General features: G+C 78.1%; 2 protein-coding genes across 5 annotated transcripts in view; one reads left to right on the top strand and one right to left on the bottom strand.

The window, feature by feature from the left end:
• LOC125428885 (zinc finger protein 271-like) overlaps positions 1-15,100 on the bottom strand; it is a 1,035,007-nt gene that overhangs the window by 87,553 nt on the left and 932,354 nt on the right. The window lies entirely within an intron of this gene.
• LOC125428628 (zinc finger protein 271-like) overlaps positions 1-15,100 on the top strand; it is a 52,010-nt gene that overhangs the window by 30,750 nt on the left and 6,160 nt on the right. For 2 of the 4 annotated variants that reach the window (XM_048489071.1, XM_048489069.1), the window contains exons 1-2: positions 11,257-11,436; positions 12,948-13,678. The exons of 1 other annotated variant lie outside the window; for it this stretch is intronic. In XM_048489071.1, coding sequence (XP_048345028.1) covers positions 12,956-13,678 — 723 coding nt within the window. In that variant the 5' untranslated portion in view covers positions 11,257-11,436; positions 12,948-12,955. Of the gene's footprint in view, positions 1-11,236; positions 11,437-12,947; positions 13,679-15,100 lie in introns of those variants that run through there. One more of the 4 variants, XM_048489070.1, reaches the window with a different exon arrangement.

Raw genomic sequence — 15,100 nt, 5'->3', positions numbered from 1 at the left:
TCTTGAAACCGAAAAAGCCTGGTGCACACAAGCAGTTATAAGGAAGTGGGTCGCTTTAATGCTGCCGCTCGTTGTGCAAGGCAGCCAAAGAGGCCTGCTAGTCTGGGATTCAGCCAGTACACACCGCGCTAAAGACATGAAGAACTTCCTTCACGAGAGAAAAATAGATCAAATAATGATTCCCGCAGGAATGACTTCCTATCTCCAGACTCTTGATATTGCAATAAAGAAGCCATTCAAGGACCATTTGTATATGAAAATCAATGACTACATTGAAAATAGAATGGAGAGAAATCCGCATGGAAACTTTGTGAAGCCTAGTCTGCAAGAGGTTGTCACTTGGGTGAAGAATTCATGGGAGAAAATCACTGACAGTTGCGTTGCCAGTGCGCTACGAGCTGGCTACATGGACAAGAGGTGCTCATTTAAGGAAAGTGCTATTGCTAGACATGAGAAATTTGGGCCAATGGTTCTAAAGGAAATAGAGTCTCAAGAAATTCATGATGGAATTCAGGGTTTGGAGAGTTATGATGCCCCCCCCCCCACCCCCCCCAAACCCCCACCCCCCCCCCCCCCCGCCCCCCCCCCCCCCCCTCCCCCTCCCCCCCCACCCCCCCCCCCCCCCCCCCCCCCCCCCCCCCACCCCCCCCCCCCCCCACCCCCCCCCCCCCCCACCCCCCCCCCCCCCCACCCCCCCCCCCCCCCACCCCCCCCCCCCCCCACCCCCCCCCCCCCCCACCCCCCCCCCCCCCCACCCCCCCCCCCCCCCACCCCCCCCCCCCCCCACCCCCCCCCCCCCCCACCCCCCCCCCCCCCCACCCCCCCCCCCCCCCACCCCCCCCCCCCCCCACCCCCCCCCCCCCCCACCCCCCCCCCCCCCCACCCCCCCCCCCCCCCACCCCCCCCCCCCCCCACCCCCCCCCCCCCCCACCCCCCCCCCCCCCCACCCCCCCCCCCCCCCACCCCCCCCCCCCCCCACCCCCCCCCCCCCCCACCCCCCCCCCCCCCCACCCCCCCCCCCCCCCACCCCCCCCCCCCCCCACCCCCCCCCCCCCCCACCCCCCCCCCCCCCCACCCCCCCCCCCCCCCACCCCCCCCCCCCCCCACCCCCCCCCCCCCCCACCCCCCCCCCCCCCCACCCCCCCCCCCCCCCACCCCCCCCCCCCCCCACCCCCCCCCCCCCCCACCCCCCCCCCCCCCCACCCCCCCCCCCCCCCACCCCCCCCCCCCCCCACCCCCCCCCCCCCCCACCCCCCCCCCCCCCCACCCCCCCCCCCCCCCACCCCCCCCCCCCCCCACCCCCCCCCCCCCCCACCCCCCCCCCCCCCCACCCCCCCCCCCCCCCACCCCCCCCCCCCCCCACCCCCCCCCCCCCCCACCCCCCCCCCCCCCCACCCCCCCCCCCCCCCACCCCCCCCCCCCCCCACCCCCCCCCCCCCCCACCCCCCCCCCCCCCCACCCCCCCCCCCCCCCACCCCCCCCCCCCCCCACCCCCCCCCCCCCCCACCCCCCCCCCCCCCCACCCCCCCCCCCCCCCACCCCCCCCCCCCCCCACCCCCCCCCCCCCCCACCCCCCCCCCCCCCCACCCCCCCCCCCCCCCACCCCCCCCCCCCCCCACCCCCCCCCCCCCCCACCCCCCCCCCCCCCCACCCCCCCCCCCCCCCACCCCCCCCCCCCCCCACCCCCCCCCCCCCCCACCCCCCCCCCCCCCCACCCCCCCCCCCCCCCACCCCCCCCCCCCCCCACCCCCCCCCCCCCCCACCCCCCCCCCCCCCCACCCCCCCCCCCCCCCACCCCCCCCCCCCCCCACCCCCCCCCCCCCCCACCCCCCCCCCCCCCCACCCCCCCCCCCCCCCACCCCCCCCCCCCCCCACCCCCCCCCCCCCCCACCCCCCCCCCCCCCCACCCCCCCCCCCCCCCACCCCCCCCCCCCCCCACCCCCCCCCCCCCCCACCCCCCCCCCCCCCCACCCCCCCCCCCCCCCACCCCCCCCCCCCCCCACCCCCCCCCCCCCCCACCCCCCCCCCCCCCCACCCCCCCCCCCCCCCACCCCCCCCCCCCCCCACCCCCCCCCCCCCCCACCCCCCCCCCCCCCCACCCCCCCCCCCCCCCACCCCCCCCCCCCCCCACCCCCCCCCCCCCCCACCCCCCCCCCCCCCCACCCCCCCCCCCCCCCACCCCCCCCCCCCCCCACCCCCCCCCCCCCCCACCCCCCCCCCCCCCCACCCCCCCCCCCCCCCACCCCCCCCCCCCCCCACCCCCCCCCCCCCCCACCCCCCCCCCCCCCCACCCCCCCCCCCCCCCACCCCCCCCCCCCCCCACCCCCCCCCCCCCCCACCCCCCCCCCCCCCCACCCCCCCCCCCCCCCACCCCCCCCCCCCCCCACCCCCCCCCCCCCCCACCCCCCCCCCCCCCCACCCCCCCCCCCCCCCACCCCCCCCCCCCCCCACCCCCCCCCCCCCCCACCCCCCCCCCCCCCCACCCCCCCCCCCCCCCACCCCCCCCCCCCCCCACCCCCCCCCCCCCCCACCCCCCCCCCCCCCCACCCCCCCCCCCCCCCACCCCCCCCCCCCCCCACCCCCCCCCCCCCCCACCCCCCCCCCCCCCCACCCCCCCCCCCCCCCACCCCCCCCCCCCCCCACCCCCCCCCCCCCCCACCCCCCCCCCCCCCCACCCCCCCCCCCCCCCACCCCCCCCCCCCCCCACCCCCCCCCCCCCCCACCCCCCCCCCCCCCCACCCCCCCCCCCCCCCACCCCCCCCCCCCCCCACCCCCCCCCCCCCCCACCCCCCCCCCCCCCCACCCCCCCCCCCCCCCACCCCCCCCCCCCCCCACCCCCCCCCCCCCCCACCCCCCCCCCCCCCCACCCCCCCCCCCCCCCACCCCCCCCCCCCCCCACCCCCCCCCCCCCCCACCCCCCCCCCCCCCCACCCCCCCCCCCCCCCACCCCCCCCCCCCCCCACCCCCCCCCCCCCCCACCCCCCCCCCCCCCCACCCCCCCCCCCCCCCACCCCCCCCCCCCCCCACCCCCCCCCCCCCCCACCCCCCCCCCCCCCCACCCCCCCCCCCCCCCACCCCCCCCCCCCCCCACCCCCCCCCCCCCCCACCCCCCCCCCCCCCCACCCCCCCCCCCCCCCACCCCCCCCCCCCCCCACCCCCCCCCCCCCCCACCCCCCCCCCCCCCCACCCCCCCCCCCCCCCACCCCCCCCCCCCCCCACCCCCCCCCCCCCCCACCCCCCCCCCCCCCCACCCCCCCCCCCCCCCACCCCCCCCCCCCCCCACCCCCCCCCCCCCCCACCCCCCCCCCCCCCCACCCCCCCCCCCCCCCACCCCCCCCCCCCCCCACCCCCCCCCCCCCCCACCCCCCCCCCCCCCCACCCCCCCCCCCCCCCACCCCCCCCCCCCCCCACCCCCCCCCCCCCCCACCCCCCCCCCCCCCCACCCCCCCCCCCCCCCACCCCCCCCCCCCCCCACCCCCCCCCCCCCCCACCCCCCCCCCCCCCCACCCCCCCCCCCCCCCACCCCCCCCCCCCCCCACCCCCCCCCCCCCCCACCCCCCCCCCCCCCCACCCCCCCCCCCCCCCACCCCCCCCCCCCCCCACCCCCCCCCCCCCCCACCCCCCCCCCCCCCCACCCCCCCCCCCCCCCACCCCCCCCCCCCCCCACCCCCCCCCCCCCCCACCCCCCCCCCCCCCCACCCCCCCCCCCCCCCACCCCCCCCCCCCCCCACCCCCCCCCCCCCCCACCCCCCCCCCCCCCCACCCCCCCCCCCCCCCACCCCCCCCCCCCCCCACCCCCCCCCCCCCCCACCCCCCCCCCCCCCCACCCCCCCCCCCCCCCACCCCCCCCCCCCCCCACCCCCCCCCCCCCCCACCCCCCCCCCCCCCCACCCCCCCCCCCCCCCACCCCCCCCCCCCCCCACCCCCCCCCCCCCCCACCCCCCCCCCCCCCCACCCCCCCCCCCCCCCACCCCCCCCCCCCCCCACCCCCCCCCCCCCCCACCCCCCCCCCCCCCCACCCCCCCCCCCCCCCACCCCCCCCCCCCCCCACCCCCCCCCCCCCCCACCCCCCCCCCCCCCCACCCCCCCCCCCCCCCACCCCCCCCCCCCCCCACCCCCCCCCCCCCCCACCCCCCCCCCCCCCCACCCCCCCCCCCCCCCACCCCCCCCCCCCCCCACCCCCCCCCCCCCCCACCCCCCCCCCCCCCCACCCCCCCCCCCCCCCACCCCCCCCCCCCCCCACCCCCCCCCCCCCCCACCCCCCCCCCCCCCCACCCCCCCCCCCCCCCACCCCCCCCCCCCCCCACCCCCCCCCCCCCCCACCCCCCCCCCCCCCCACCCCCCCCCCCCCCCACCCCCCCCCCCCCCCACCCCCCCCCCCCCCCACCCCCCCCCCCCCCCACCCCCCCCCCCCCCCACCCCCCCCCCCCCCCACCCCCCCCCCCCCCCACCCCCCCCCCCCCCCACCCCCCCCCCCCCCCACCCCCCCCCCCCCCCACCCCCCCCCCCCCCCACCCCCCCCCCCCCCCACCCCCCCCCCCCCCCACCCCCCCCCCCCCCCACCCCCCCCCCCCCCCACCCCCCCCCCCCCCCACCCCCCCCCCCCCCCACCCCCCCCCCCCCCCACCCCCCCCCCCCCCCACCCCCCCCCCCCCCCACCCCCCCCCCCCCCCACCCCCCCCCCCCCCCACCCCCCCCCCCCCCCACCCCCCCCCCCCCCCACCCCCCCCCCCCCCCACCCCCCCCCCCCCCCACCCCCCCCCCCCCCCACCCCCCCCCCCCCCCACCCCCCCCCCCCCCCACCCCCCCCCCCCCCCACCCCCCCCCCCCCCCACCCCCCCCCCCCCCCACCCCCCCCCCCCCCCACCCCCCCCCCCCCCCACCCCCCCCCCCCCCCACCCCCCCCCCCCCCCACCCCCCCCCCCCCCCACCCCCCCCCCCCCCCACCCCCCCCCCCCCCCACCCCCCCCCCCCCCCACCCCCCCCCCCCCCCACCCCCCCCCCCCCCCACCCCCCCCCCCCCCCACCCCCCCCCCCCCCCACCCCCCCCCCCCCCCACCCCCCCCCCCCCCCACCCCCCCCCCCCCCCACCCCCCCCCCCCCCCACCCCCCCCCCCCCCCACCCCCCCCCCCCCCCACCCCCCCCCCCCCCCACCCCCCCCCCCCCCCACCCCCCCCCCCCCCCACCCCCCCCCCCCCCCACCCCCCCCCCCCCCCACCCCCCCCCCCCCCCACCCCCCCCCCCCCCCACCCCCCCCCCCCCCCACCCCCCCCCCCCCCCACCCCCCCCCCCCCCCACCCCCCCCCCCCCCCACCCCCCCCCCCCCCCACCCCCCCCCCCCCCCACCCCCCCCCCCCCCCACCCCCCCCCCCCCCCACCCCCCCCCCCCCCCACCCCCCCCCCCCCCCACCCCCCCCCCCCCCCACCCCCCCCCCCCCCCACCCCCCCCCCCCCCCACCCCCCCCCCCCCCCACCCCCCCCCCCCCCCACCCCCCCCCCCCCCCACCCCCCCCCCCCCCCACCCCCCCCCCCCCCCACCCCCCCCCCCCCCCACCCCCCCCCCCCCCCACCCCCCCCCCCCCCCACCCCCCCCCCCCCCCACCCCCCCCCCCCCCCACCCCCCCCCCCCCCCACCCCCCCCCCCCCCCACCCCCCCCCCCCCCCACCCCCCCCCCCCCCCACCCCCCCCCCCCCCCACCCCCCCCCCCCCCCACCCCCCCCCCCCCCCACCCCCCCCCCCCCCCACCCCCCCCCCCCCCCACCCCCCCCCCCCCCCACCCCCCCCCCCCCCCACCCCCCCCCCCCCCCACCCCCCCCCCCCCCCACCCCCCCCCCCCCCCACCCCCCCCCCCCCCCACCCCCCCCCCCCCCCACCCCCCCCCCCCCCCACCCCCCCCCCCCCCCACCCCCCCCCCCCCCCACCCCCCCCCCCCCCCACCCCCCCCCCCCCCCACCCCCCCCCCCCCCCACCCCCCCCCCCCCCCACCCCCCCCCCCCCCCACCCCCCCCCCCCCCCACCCCCCCCCCCCCCCACCCCCCCCCCCCCCCACCCCCCCCCCCCCCCACCCCCCCCCCCCCCCACCCCCCCCCCCCCCCACCCCCCCCCCCCCCCACCCCCCCCCCCCCCCACCCCCCCCCCCCCCCACCCCCCCCCCCCCCCACCCCCCCCCCCCCCCACCCCCCCCCCCCCCCACCCCCCCCCCCCCCCACCCCCCCCCCCCCCCACCCCCCCCCCCCCCCACCCCCCCCCCCCCCCACCCCCCCCCCCCCCCACCCCCCCCCCCCCCCACCCCCCCCCCCCCCCACCCCCCCCCCCCCCCACCCCCCCCCCCCCCCACCCCCCCCCCCCCCCACCCCCCCCCCCCCCCACCCCCCCCCCCCCCCACCCCCCCCCCCCCCCACCCCCCCCCCCCCCCACCCCCCCCCCCCCCCACCCCCCCCCCCCCCCACCCCCCCCCCCCCCCACCCCCCCCCCCCCCCACCCCCCCCCCCCCCCACCCCCCCCCCCCCCCACCCCCCCCCCCCCCCACCCCCCCCCCCCCCCACCCCCCCCCCCCCCCACCCCCCCCCCCCCCCACCCCCCCCCCCCCCCACCCCCCCCCCCCCCCACCCCCCCCCCCCCCCACCCCCCCCCCCCCCCACCCCCCCCCCCCCCCACCCCCCCCCCCCCCCACCCCCCCCCCCCCCCACCCCCCCCCCCCCCCACCCCCCCCCCCCCCCACCCCCCCCCCCCCCCACCCCCCCCCCCCCCCACCCCCCCCCCCCCCCACCCCCCCCCCCCCCCACCCCCCCCCCCCCCCACCCCCCCCCCCCCCCACCCCCCCCCCCCCCCACCCCCCCCCCCCCCCACCCCCCCCCCCCCCCACCCCCCCCCCCCCCCACCCCCCCCCCCCCCCACCCCCCCCCCCCCCCACCCCCCCCCCCCCCCACCCCCCCCCCCCCCCACCCCCCCCCCCCCCCACCCCCCCCCCCCCCCACCCCCCCCCCCCCCCACCCCCCCCCCCCCCCACCCCCCCCCCCCCCCACCCCCCCCCCCCCCCACCCCCCCCCCCCCCCACCCCCCCCCCCCCCCACCCCCCCCCCCCCCCACCCCCCCCCCCCCCCACCCCCCCCCCCCCCCACCCCCCCCCCCCCCCACCCCCCCCCCCCCCCACCCCCCCCCCCCCCCACCCCCCCCCCCCCCCACCCCCCCCCCCCCCCACCCCCCCCCCCCCCCACCCCCCCCCCCCCCCACCCCCCCCCCCCCCCACCCCCCCCCCCCCCCACCCCCCCCCCCCCCCACCCCCCCCCCCCCCCACCCCCCCCCCCCCCCACCCCCCCCCCCCCCCACCCCCCCCCCCCCCCACCCCCCCCCCCCCCCACCCCCCCCCCCCCCCACCCCCCCCCCCCCCCACCCCCCCCCCCCCCCACCCCCCCCCCCCCCCACCCCCCCCCCCCCCCACCCCCCCCCCCCCCCACCCCCCCCCCCCCCCACCCCCCCCCCCCCCCACCCCCCCCCCCCCCCACCCCCCCCCCCCCCCACCCCCCCCCCCCCCCACCCCCCCCCCCCCCCACCCCCCCCCCCCCCCACCCCCCCCCCCCCCCACCCCCCCCCCCCCCCACCCCCCCCCCCCCCCACCCCCCCCCCCCCCCACCCCCCCCCCCCCCCACCCCCCCCCCCCCCCACCCCCCCCCCCCCCCACCCCCCCCCCCCCCCACCCCCCCCCCCCCCCACCCCCCCCCCCCCCCACCCCCCCCCCCCCCCACCCCCCCCCCCCCCCACCCCCCCCCCCCCCCACCCCCCCCCCCCCCCACCCCCCCCCCCCCCCACCCCCCCCCCCCCCCACCCCCCCCCCCCCCCACCCCCCCCCCCCCCCACCCCCCCCCCCCCCCACCCCCCCCCCCCCCCACCCCCCCCCCCCCCCACCCCCCCCCCCCCCCACCCCCCCCCCCCCCCACCCCCCCCCCCCCCCACCCCCCCCCCCCCCCACCCCCCCCCCCCCCCACCCCCCCCCCCCCCCACCCCCCCCCCCCCCCACCCCCCCCCCCCCCCACCCCCCCCCCCCCCCACCCCCCCCCCCCCCCACCCCCCCCCCCCCCCACCCCCCCCCCCCCCCACCCCCCCCCCCCCCCACCCCCCCCCCCCCCCACCCCCCCCCCCCCCCACCCCCCCCCCCCCCCACCCCCCCCCCCCCCCACCCCCCCCCCCCCCCACCCCCCCCCCCCCCCACCCCCCCCCCCCCCCACCCCCCCCCCCCCCCACCCCCCCCCCCCCCCACCCCCCCCCCCCCCCACCCCCCCCCCCCCCCACCCCCCCCCCCCCCCACCCCCCCCCCCCCCCACCCCCCCCCCCCCCCACCCCCCCCCCCCCCCACCCCCCCCCCCCCCCACCCCCCCCCCCCCCCACCCCCCCCCCCCCCCACCCCCCCCCCCCCCCACCCCCCCCCCCCCCCACCCCCCCCCCCCCCCACCCCCCCCCCCCCCCACCCCCCCCCCCCCCCACCCCCCCCCCCCCCCACCCCCCCCCCCCCCCACCCCCCCCCCCCCCCACCCCCCCCCCCCCCCACCCCCCCCCCCCCCCACCCCCCCCCCCCCCCACCCCCCCCCCCCCCCACCCCCCCCCCCCCCCACCCCCCCCCCCCCCCACCCCCCCCCCCCCCCACCCCCCCCCCCCCCCACCCCCCCCCCCCCCCACCCCCCCCCCCCCCCACCCCCCCCCCCCCCCACCCCCCCCCCCCCCCACCCCCCCCCCCCCCCACCCCCCCCCCCCCCCACCCCCCCCCCCCCCCACCCCCCCCCCCCCCCACCCCCCCCCCCCCCCACCCCCCCCCCCCCCCACCCCCCCCCCCCCCCACCCCCCCCCCCCCCCACCCCCCCCCCCCCCCACCCCCCCCCCCCCCCACCCCCCCCCCCCCCCACCCCCCCCCCCCCCCACCCCCCCCCCCCCCCACCCCCCCCCCCCCCCACCCCCCCCCCCCCCCACCCCCCCCCCCCCCCACCCCCCCCCCCCCCCACCCCCCCCCCCCCCCACCCCCCCCCCCCCCCACCCCCCCCCCCCCCCACCCCCCCCCCCCCCCACCCCCCCCCCCCCCCACCCCCCCCCCCCCCCACCCCCCCCCCCCCCCACCCCCCCCCCCCCCCACCCCCCCCCCCCCCCACCCCCCCCCCCCCCCACCCCCCCCCCCCCCCACCCCCCCCCCCCCCCACCCCCCCCCCCCCCCACCCCCCCCCCCCCCCACCCCCCCCCCCCCCCACCCCCCCCCCCCCCCACCCCCCCCCCCCCCCACCCCCCCCCCCCCCCACCCCCCCCCCCCCCCACCCCCCCCCCCCCCCACCCCCCCCCCCCCCCACCCCCCCCCCCCCCCACCCCCCCCCCCCCCCACCCCCCCCCCCCCCCACCCCCCCCCCCCCCCACCCCCCCCCCCCCCCACCCCCCCCCCCCCCCACCCCCCCCCCCCCCCACCCCCCCCCCCCCCCACCCCCCCCCCCCCCCACCCCCCCCCCCCCCCACCCCCCCCCCCCCCCACCCCCCCCCCCCCCCACCCCCCCCCCCCCCCACCCCCCCCCCCCCCCACCCCCCCCCCCCCCCACCCCCCCCCCCCCCCACCCCCCCCCCCCCCCACCCCCCCCCCCCCCCACCCCCCCCCCCCCCCACCCCCCCCCCCCCCCACCCCCCCCCCCCCCCACCCCCCCCCCCCCCCACCCCCCCCCCCCCCCACCCCCCCCCCCCCCCACCCCCCCCCCCCCCCACCCCCCCCCCCCCCCACCCCCCCCCCCCCCCACCCCCCCCCCCCCCCACCCCCCCCCCCCCCCACCCCCCCCCCCCCCCACCCCCCCCCCCCCCCACCCCCCCCCCCCCCCACCCCCCCCCCCCCCCACCCCCCCCCCCCCCCACCCCCCCCCCCCCCCACCCCCCCCCCCCCCCACCCCCCCCCCCCCCCACCCCCCCCCCCCCCCACCCCCCCCCCCCCCCACCCCCCCCCCCCCCCACCCCCCCCCCCCCCCACCCCCCCCCCCCCCCACCCCCCCCCCCCCCCACCCCCCCCCCCCCCCACCCCCCCCCCCCCCCACCCCCCCCCCCCCCCACCCCCCCCCCCCCCCACCCCCCCCCCCCCCCACCCCCCCCCCCCCCCACCCCCCCCCCCCCCCACCCCCCCCCCCCCCCACCCCCCCCCCCCCCCACCCCCCCCCCCCCCCACCCCCCCCCCCCCCCACCCCCCCCCCCCCCCACCCCCCCCCCCCCCCACCCCCCCCCCCCCCCACCCCCCCCCCCCCCCACCCCCCCCCCCCCCCACCCCCCCCCCCCCCCACCCCCCCCCCCCCCCACCCCCCCCCCCCCCCACCCCCCCCCCCCCCCACCCCCCCCCCCCCCCACCCCCCCCCCCCCCCACCCCCCCCCCCCCCCACCCCCCCCCCCCCCCACCCCCCCCCCCCCCCACCCCCCCCCCCCCCCACCCCCCCCCCCCCCCACCCCCCCCCCCCCCCACCCCCCCCCCCCCCCACCCCCCCCCCCCCCCACCCCCCCCCCCCCCCACCCCCCCCCCCCCCCACCCCAGGAGTTGCTTTGATGCTGTTGGCTACAAATAGTGAAAGTCCTCCAGAATAACGACCAAACTTAGATACTCTTGTAGCAGGAAGAGAGTATTGTTGGTAGCGCGATCCTTTTCCCGGGAGTAAGCTCGGTTGCTGGCAATGGGGCTTGCTTCTGAGTAAACCCTCCTAGGGTCGTGATTCACCCGTTGGAAGAGTTGCACGGTTGCTTCAAAGCAAAGCCACCGACTACCACCAAGCTTACTCCCGAGTAACGCACGCCTGGGAGCCAACCGTTTTTTCTAAACTAAAACCTCAGTATTCAGGTTGAATTGCCGTGTTGGCACTTTGCGATAAACGAGTGGGTTTTGGGTTGCAATTTGGGTCTCGAAAAGTTTCGCCATCACTGGCCTATCCAGATTCATATCCAGCAATTTTCTAGCCCCGTGCAGGCAGCATTGTAGCTCAAAAGCTCATGCTCATTGAGATCTAGCATTTTGGGAGAGGGAGAAAAATGCTTTGTGTCCGTTCACTTCCTTTATCCCGTGGTTCGCGGGCGCCTCTGGTTGCAGCAAAGAATAACACTCCGCGGCGCTTTGGGCGACCCAGACAGAAGCATCTCCTCTTTGGTCCTGTAAGGGTTACACCAACAACCAAGTCCCGGTTCTCAGAGAGGCAGGAAATGTTGGGAATGGGGTGGGGGTGAGGGTGGGAGGGAATGAATAGTGAATGCACCTTCCTGTCCCAGTGAGCTTGGAAGTGGGCATTGGCCTTACGAGTTTCTTTGGAGAGGAGCGAGCCTTGTGCTGCATGGAGGGAGCCAGAAATTAAAGGTGAAAAACAATAATAAAAGCCACGCAAAAGGAAAAGAAAAGGAGGAACTGATGGGCTCTGGGAGGCCAGAGGGAGGAATTATTGCCAGGAAGGTAAGGAGATAATCAGAATGGCACTCCTGCAGATTTCGTCCCAAAGTCACTTTCTTGATTTCTGCAGCCCAGACATTGGTATTTGGATGTTTGCTGTCTTTGCACGTGGTGGTTTTGTTCTTGATTGTCCAGGCAGTTCCTAGATTCATCAGATCTTCATAGTGTCATAACAAGAAGTGGAATCTTAAATGACTAAATAACAACTCCAGACTGAGAAAAAGACTTAAACATACAGTAATTGTAATCTGGTTTTGGAGTCAGAGAGAGTCTCCAAAACATAAATTCTTGGAATCACAGAGCTTTCAGAGTGTTTTTGGCTGAGTCGCCCTGCCAGATATTGGGGACAGCAGGGTTGCTGATCTAACAGCAGTTAGAACCTTTGTCTGGGTGGGTTCAATTGGATTTAATTTATGTAGCACTTAAAAAGCCTTAAAAAAACCCATTTCACATCCTTTCTAGTAATCCTAGCAAACAATACTCAAAAGCAGGCTAAGATTATTTTACTATAGGAAGGAAGGAGCTGAGAAGATATAGACAACCAGAGCCCTTCGGGGGTAGGGCAGCATATAAAACCCAATAATAAATAATAATAAATAAATAAATGTTTTATGTCTCATTGTACACCGCCCAGAGCCCTTCGGGGGTTGGGCGGTTTATTAAGCCGAATAAAATAATAATAATAATAAAAAATAAATAAATCTACATTAATGGATACATTTCCAAATATACAACAGCTGGTCTCCAGGTGGGTTTTAAACATTTGTATTTAAATGTTAGGTTGCTGAATGTGATCAGTGATGGCTGAGGGAGCTGGTACCCTTTTTCTTTTTTCTTTTTGCTAACAGCGTGGCACATGAGGGCTGGCCTCAGGCTTTTCTTTGCCAAGGAAATTGTGTCTCCTCTTCTGGTGCCACGGATGGCAACTGAGGGTTATCCTTTGGTCTGCCCATTTGCTGAGGAAGTTAGTGCCCTCTTTGACAGGTGACAGAAGAGTGCTGGCCTAATTATTATTATCATCCATCTCTCTCTCTCTCTCTCTCTCATCCATCCATCCATCCATCCATCCAAATTTTGTAGACCAACTCATCCCTGGAGGGCTCTAAACCTCTTCTTTGCCAAGGCAGCTGGCCCCTTTGTGCCAGCCACAAGGATGGCAAATGAGAACTGTCTCCAGGCCTCACCCCTACTGAGTTAGTTGGTGCCACCGTTGCTGGGTGACAAATGAGGTCTGGGCTCAGGCTCTTCTTTATCAGGGCAATTGTAGCCTCTGTTCTGGAAGTACAGCTGGCAAATGAGGGCTGACTTCAGTCTCCACCCCTGCGGAGGAAGTTGGTGCCGTCTTTGCTGGCATCCAGAGTGGCAAACAAGCTGGCATCGAGTGGTAAACAAGGTCTGATGGCAAGTCCTCTCTCTTAAAGTAACTGGTGTCCTGTCTCATCAGACTGATATTTTTGTTCAAATGTGCTTCACTTTGTGCTGATTAATACCGAATTTTGTTTCCTGCTGGCCAGGAATAAAAATGGAGGAACATAGCCCAGCAGAAAGACCCTTTCAAACGGAGAGACTAGAGACAGGAGAGGAAACTTCCCATGACATCCAAGTTGAAACCATCGGGGAGTTTCTGTCCGGGGCAAATCCACACCAGATTAAGCAGGAACCAGAGGAGAGGCTGGAGCAATACTGGGTTTCTCAGTGGCAGGATTTTGTGAAGACGACACAGGCCCCTCGCTCAAGGCGTAAAAACCCTCCGCTCCTCCAGTCCCAGTCAGGGGAAGGGCTGAGGGAATTTCCAGCCTCCTTCAAGGCAGCAGCTGACACAAGCCAGTGGCTCAGGAAACAGGGCAGGACCAAGACTCTGCCGTGTCTTGGTGGGAATGGCTGTGATGCCGGTGATGAGCTTAGTTCTTCTGTAAAAGTGAAGGAAGAGATGATGGAAGAGGAAGAGCCCATCAGCTTGGAGATGGAGCGTCAACATTTCCGCCGGTTCTGCTACCAGGAGGCCGAGGGCCCTCGAGAGGTCTTCATTCAGCTCCAAGAACTTTGCTATCACTGGCTGAAGCCAGAGAAGCACACCAAGGAGCAGATTCTGGAGCTGCTGGTGCTGGAGCAGTTCCTCATTATCCTGCCCCCTGATATGCAGAGCTGGGTCAAGAAGTGTGCTCCAGAGAGCTGTGCCCAGGCGGTAGCCCTGGCAGAGGATTTCTTGCTGCGGCTGCAGGAAGTGGACATCCTGGAAGACAAGGTAAGCATGTCTCACCCTCGCCACCCTGGGATGTGCAGCAGTGGTGGGATCCAAAAATTTTAGTAACAGGTTCCCATGGTGGTGGGATACAAACTGTGGCGTAGCGCCAATGGGGCTGGGTGGGGCACGACGGGGGCATGGCCGGGCATTCCGGGGGCGGGGCATTCCTGGGTGGGGCTGTGGCAAGGACGCAGCCGCTGCGCTGGTCCTTGGGTGGGAAACGAATGCACGCAGGCGCAGGCTGCCACGCACGCTGGTGCACCTCCTGCTAGATTGCTTCAAGTTCTGCGCGCTACTGCTGAGAGGAGGGGCGTAACTAAGGCAAAAATCACGTGGCAAAATCCCCAATTAGTAACCCCCTCTCGGCACACACAAATAATTAGTAACCTACTCTCGGGAAACTGTGAGAACCTGCTGGATCCCACCTCTGATGTGCAGTAATAGCGAGACTGACTTTAAAACCCAGTGGCACCTTAATGACTAACAGCATTTATTCCAGCATAAATTTGTGTGAGTCAGTGCTCACTTCACCAGAGGCATTGGAGTGCATGTCAGTAACAGATATAATTAAAGTTACAAGCCACAGGAAGGCAAGCGTAAGAGTCAAAAACAAATTGCCTGCAGCTAAACTAGCACATCTGCACAGCTCAGAACTGGCCAGCTTGGTTCGTCATGGGTGCATTTGCAAAAGGGGAGCTGAATAATTGTGCTTGTTTACCGGGAGGGTGTGACATAACAGATATTTGAAAAGGAACATCACGTTAATATATCAATACAGTGATACATTGATACATTCTTCTTACCGCTGTCCTGTCAGCAAGGCTGGCGGTGCCCACAAAGTTGTCAGGATCATGAAAGCTCCCAAGCAAAGCAGTCTGGACGACCACTCAAAGACTCAGCAGCCCCTTACAGATGACATGTTTGGAAACTGCAAAGGTTTTTGAAAGGCTGAGGTTGGGAAGTTCCGTTTTCCACACACCCGGAAAATGTGAGGCTGCCCCTTTAAAAAAGCACAGTTACTTCAGAGCAGTTGCGCCATGGAAAATCTAAACCAAATCACATATCAGTGCTGATGGATAGTTAAAAATGTGACCTGAAGCAAAAGGCCGCTTGAAGCGGGGAGCACATTGGTGCATAATTGACCCATGTGTTCATTTACATCAGCACAAACTTTTGTGAGTCACAGCTGAGATGCATGAAGTGTAAATACATGCTCTGTTCATTTCAGTAGAGAAACGTAAAGCTAACTAAAAGAGCAGATAGAGGATGCTCCAGCTCAATCCCTGGCATCCCCATTTAGTAAGGATCTCGTACTACAGGGGTGGGAATGTGGAGCGGTGTAGTAGAGCCCAATCTTGTCAGAACTTTTCAGAAGTCAGATCTTGTCAGAAGTTAAGCAAGGTAAGAACTTGAATGGGAGAT

The sequence above is a fragment of the Sphaerodactylus townsendi genome, linkage group LG03 (assembly GCF_021028975.2).
Source record: "Sphaerodactylus townsendi isolate TG3544 linkage group LG03, MPM_Stown_v2.3, whole genome shotgun sequence".
Taxonomy (NCBI): Eukaryota; Metazoa; Chordata; class Lepidosauria; order Squamata; family Sphaerodactylidae; genus Sphaerodactylus; species Sphaerodactylus townsendi.
This window is presented reverse-complemented; position numbering and strand designations above follow the sequence as displayed.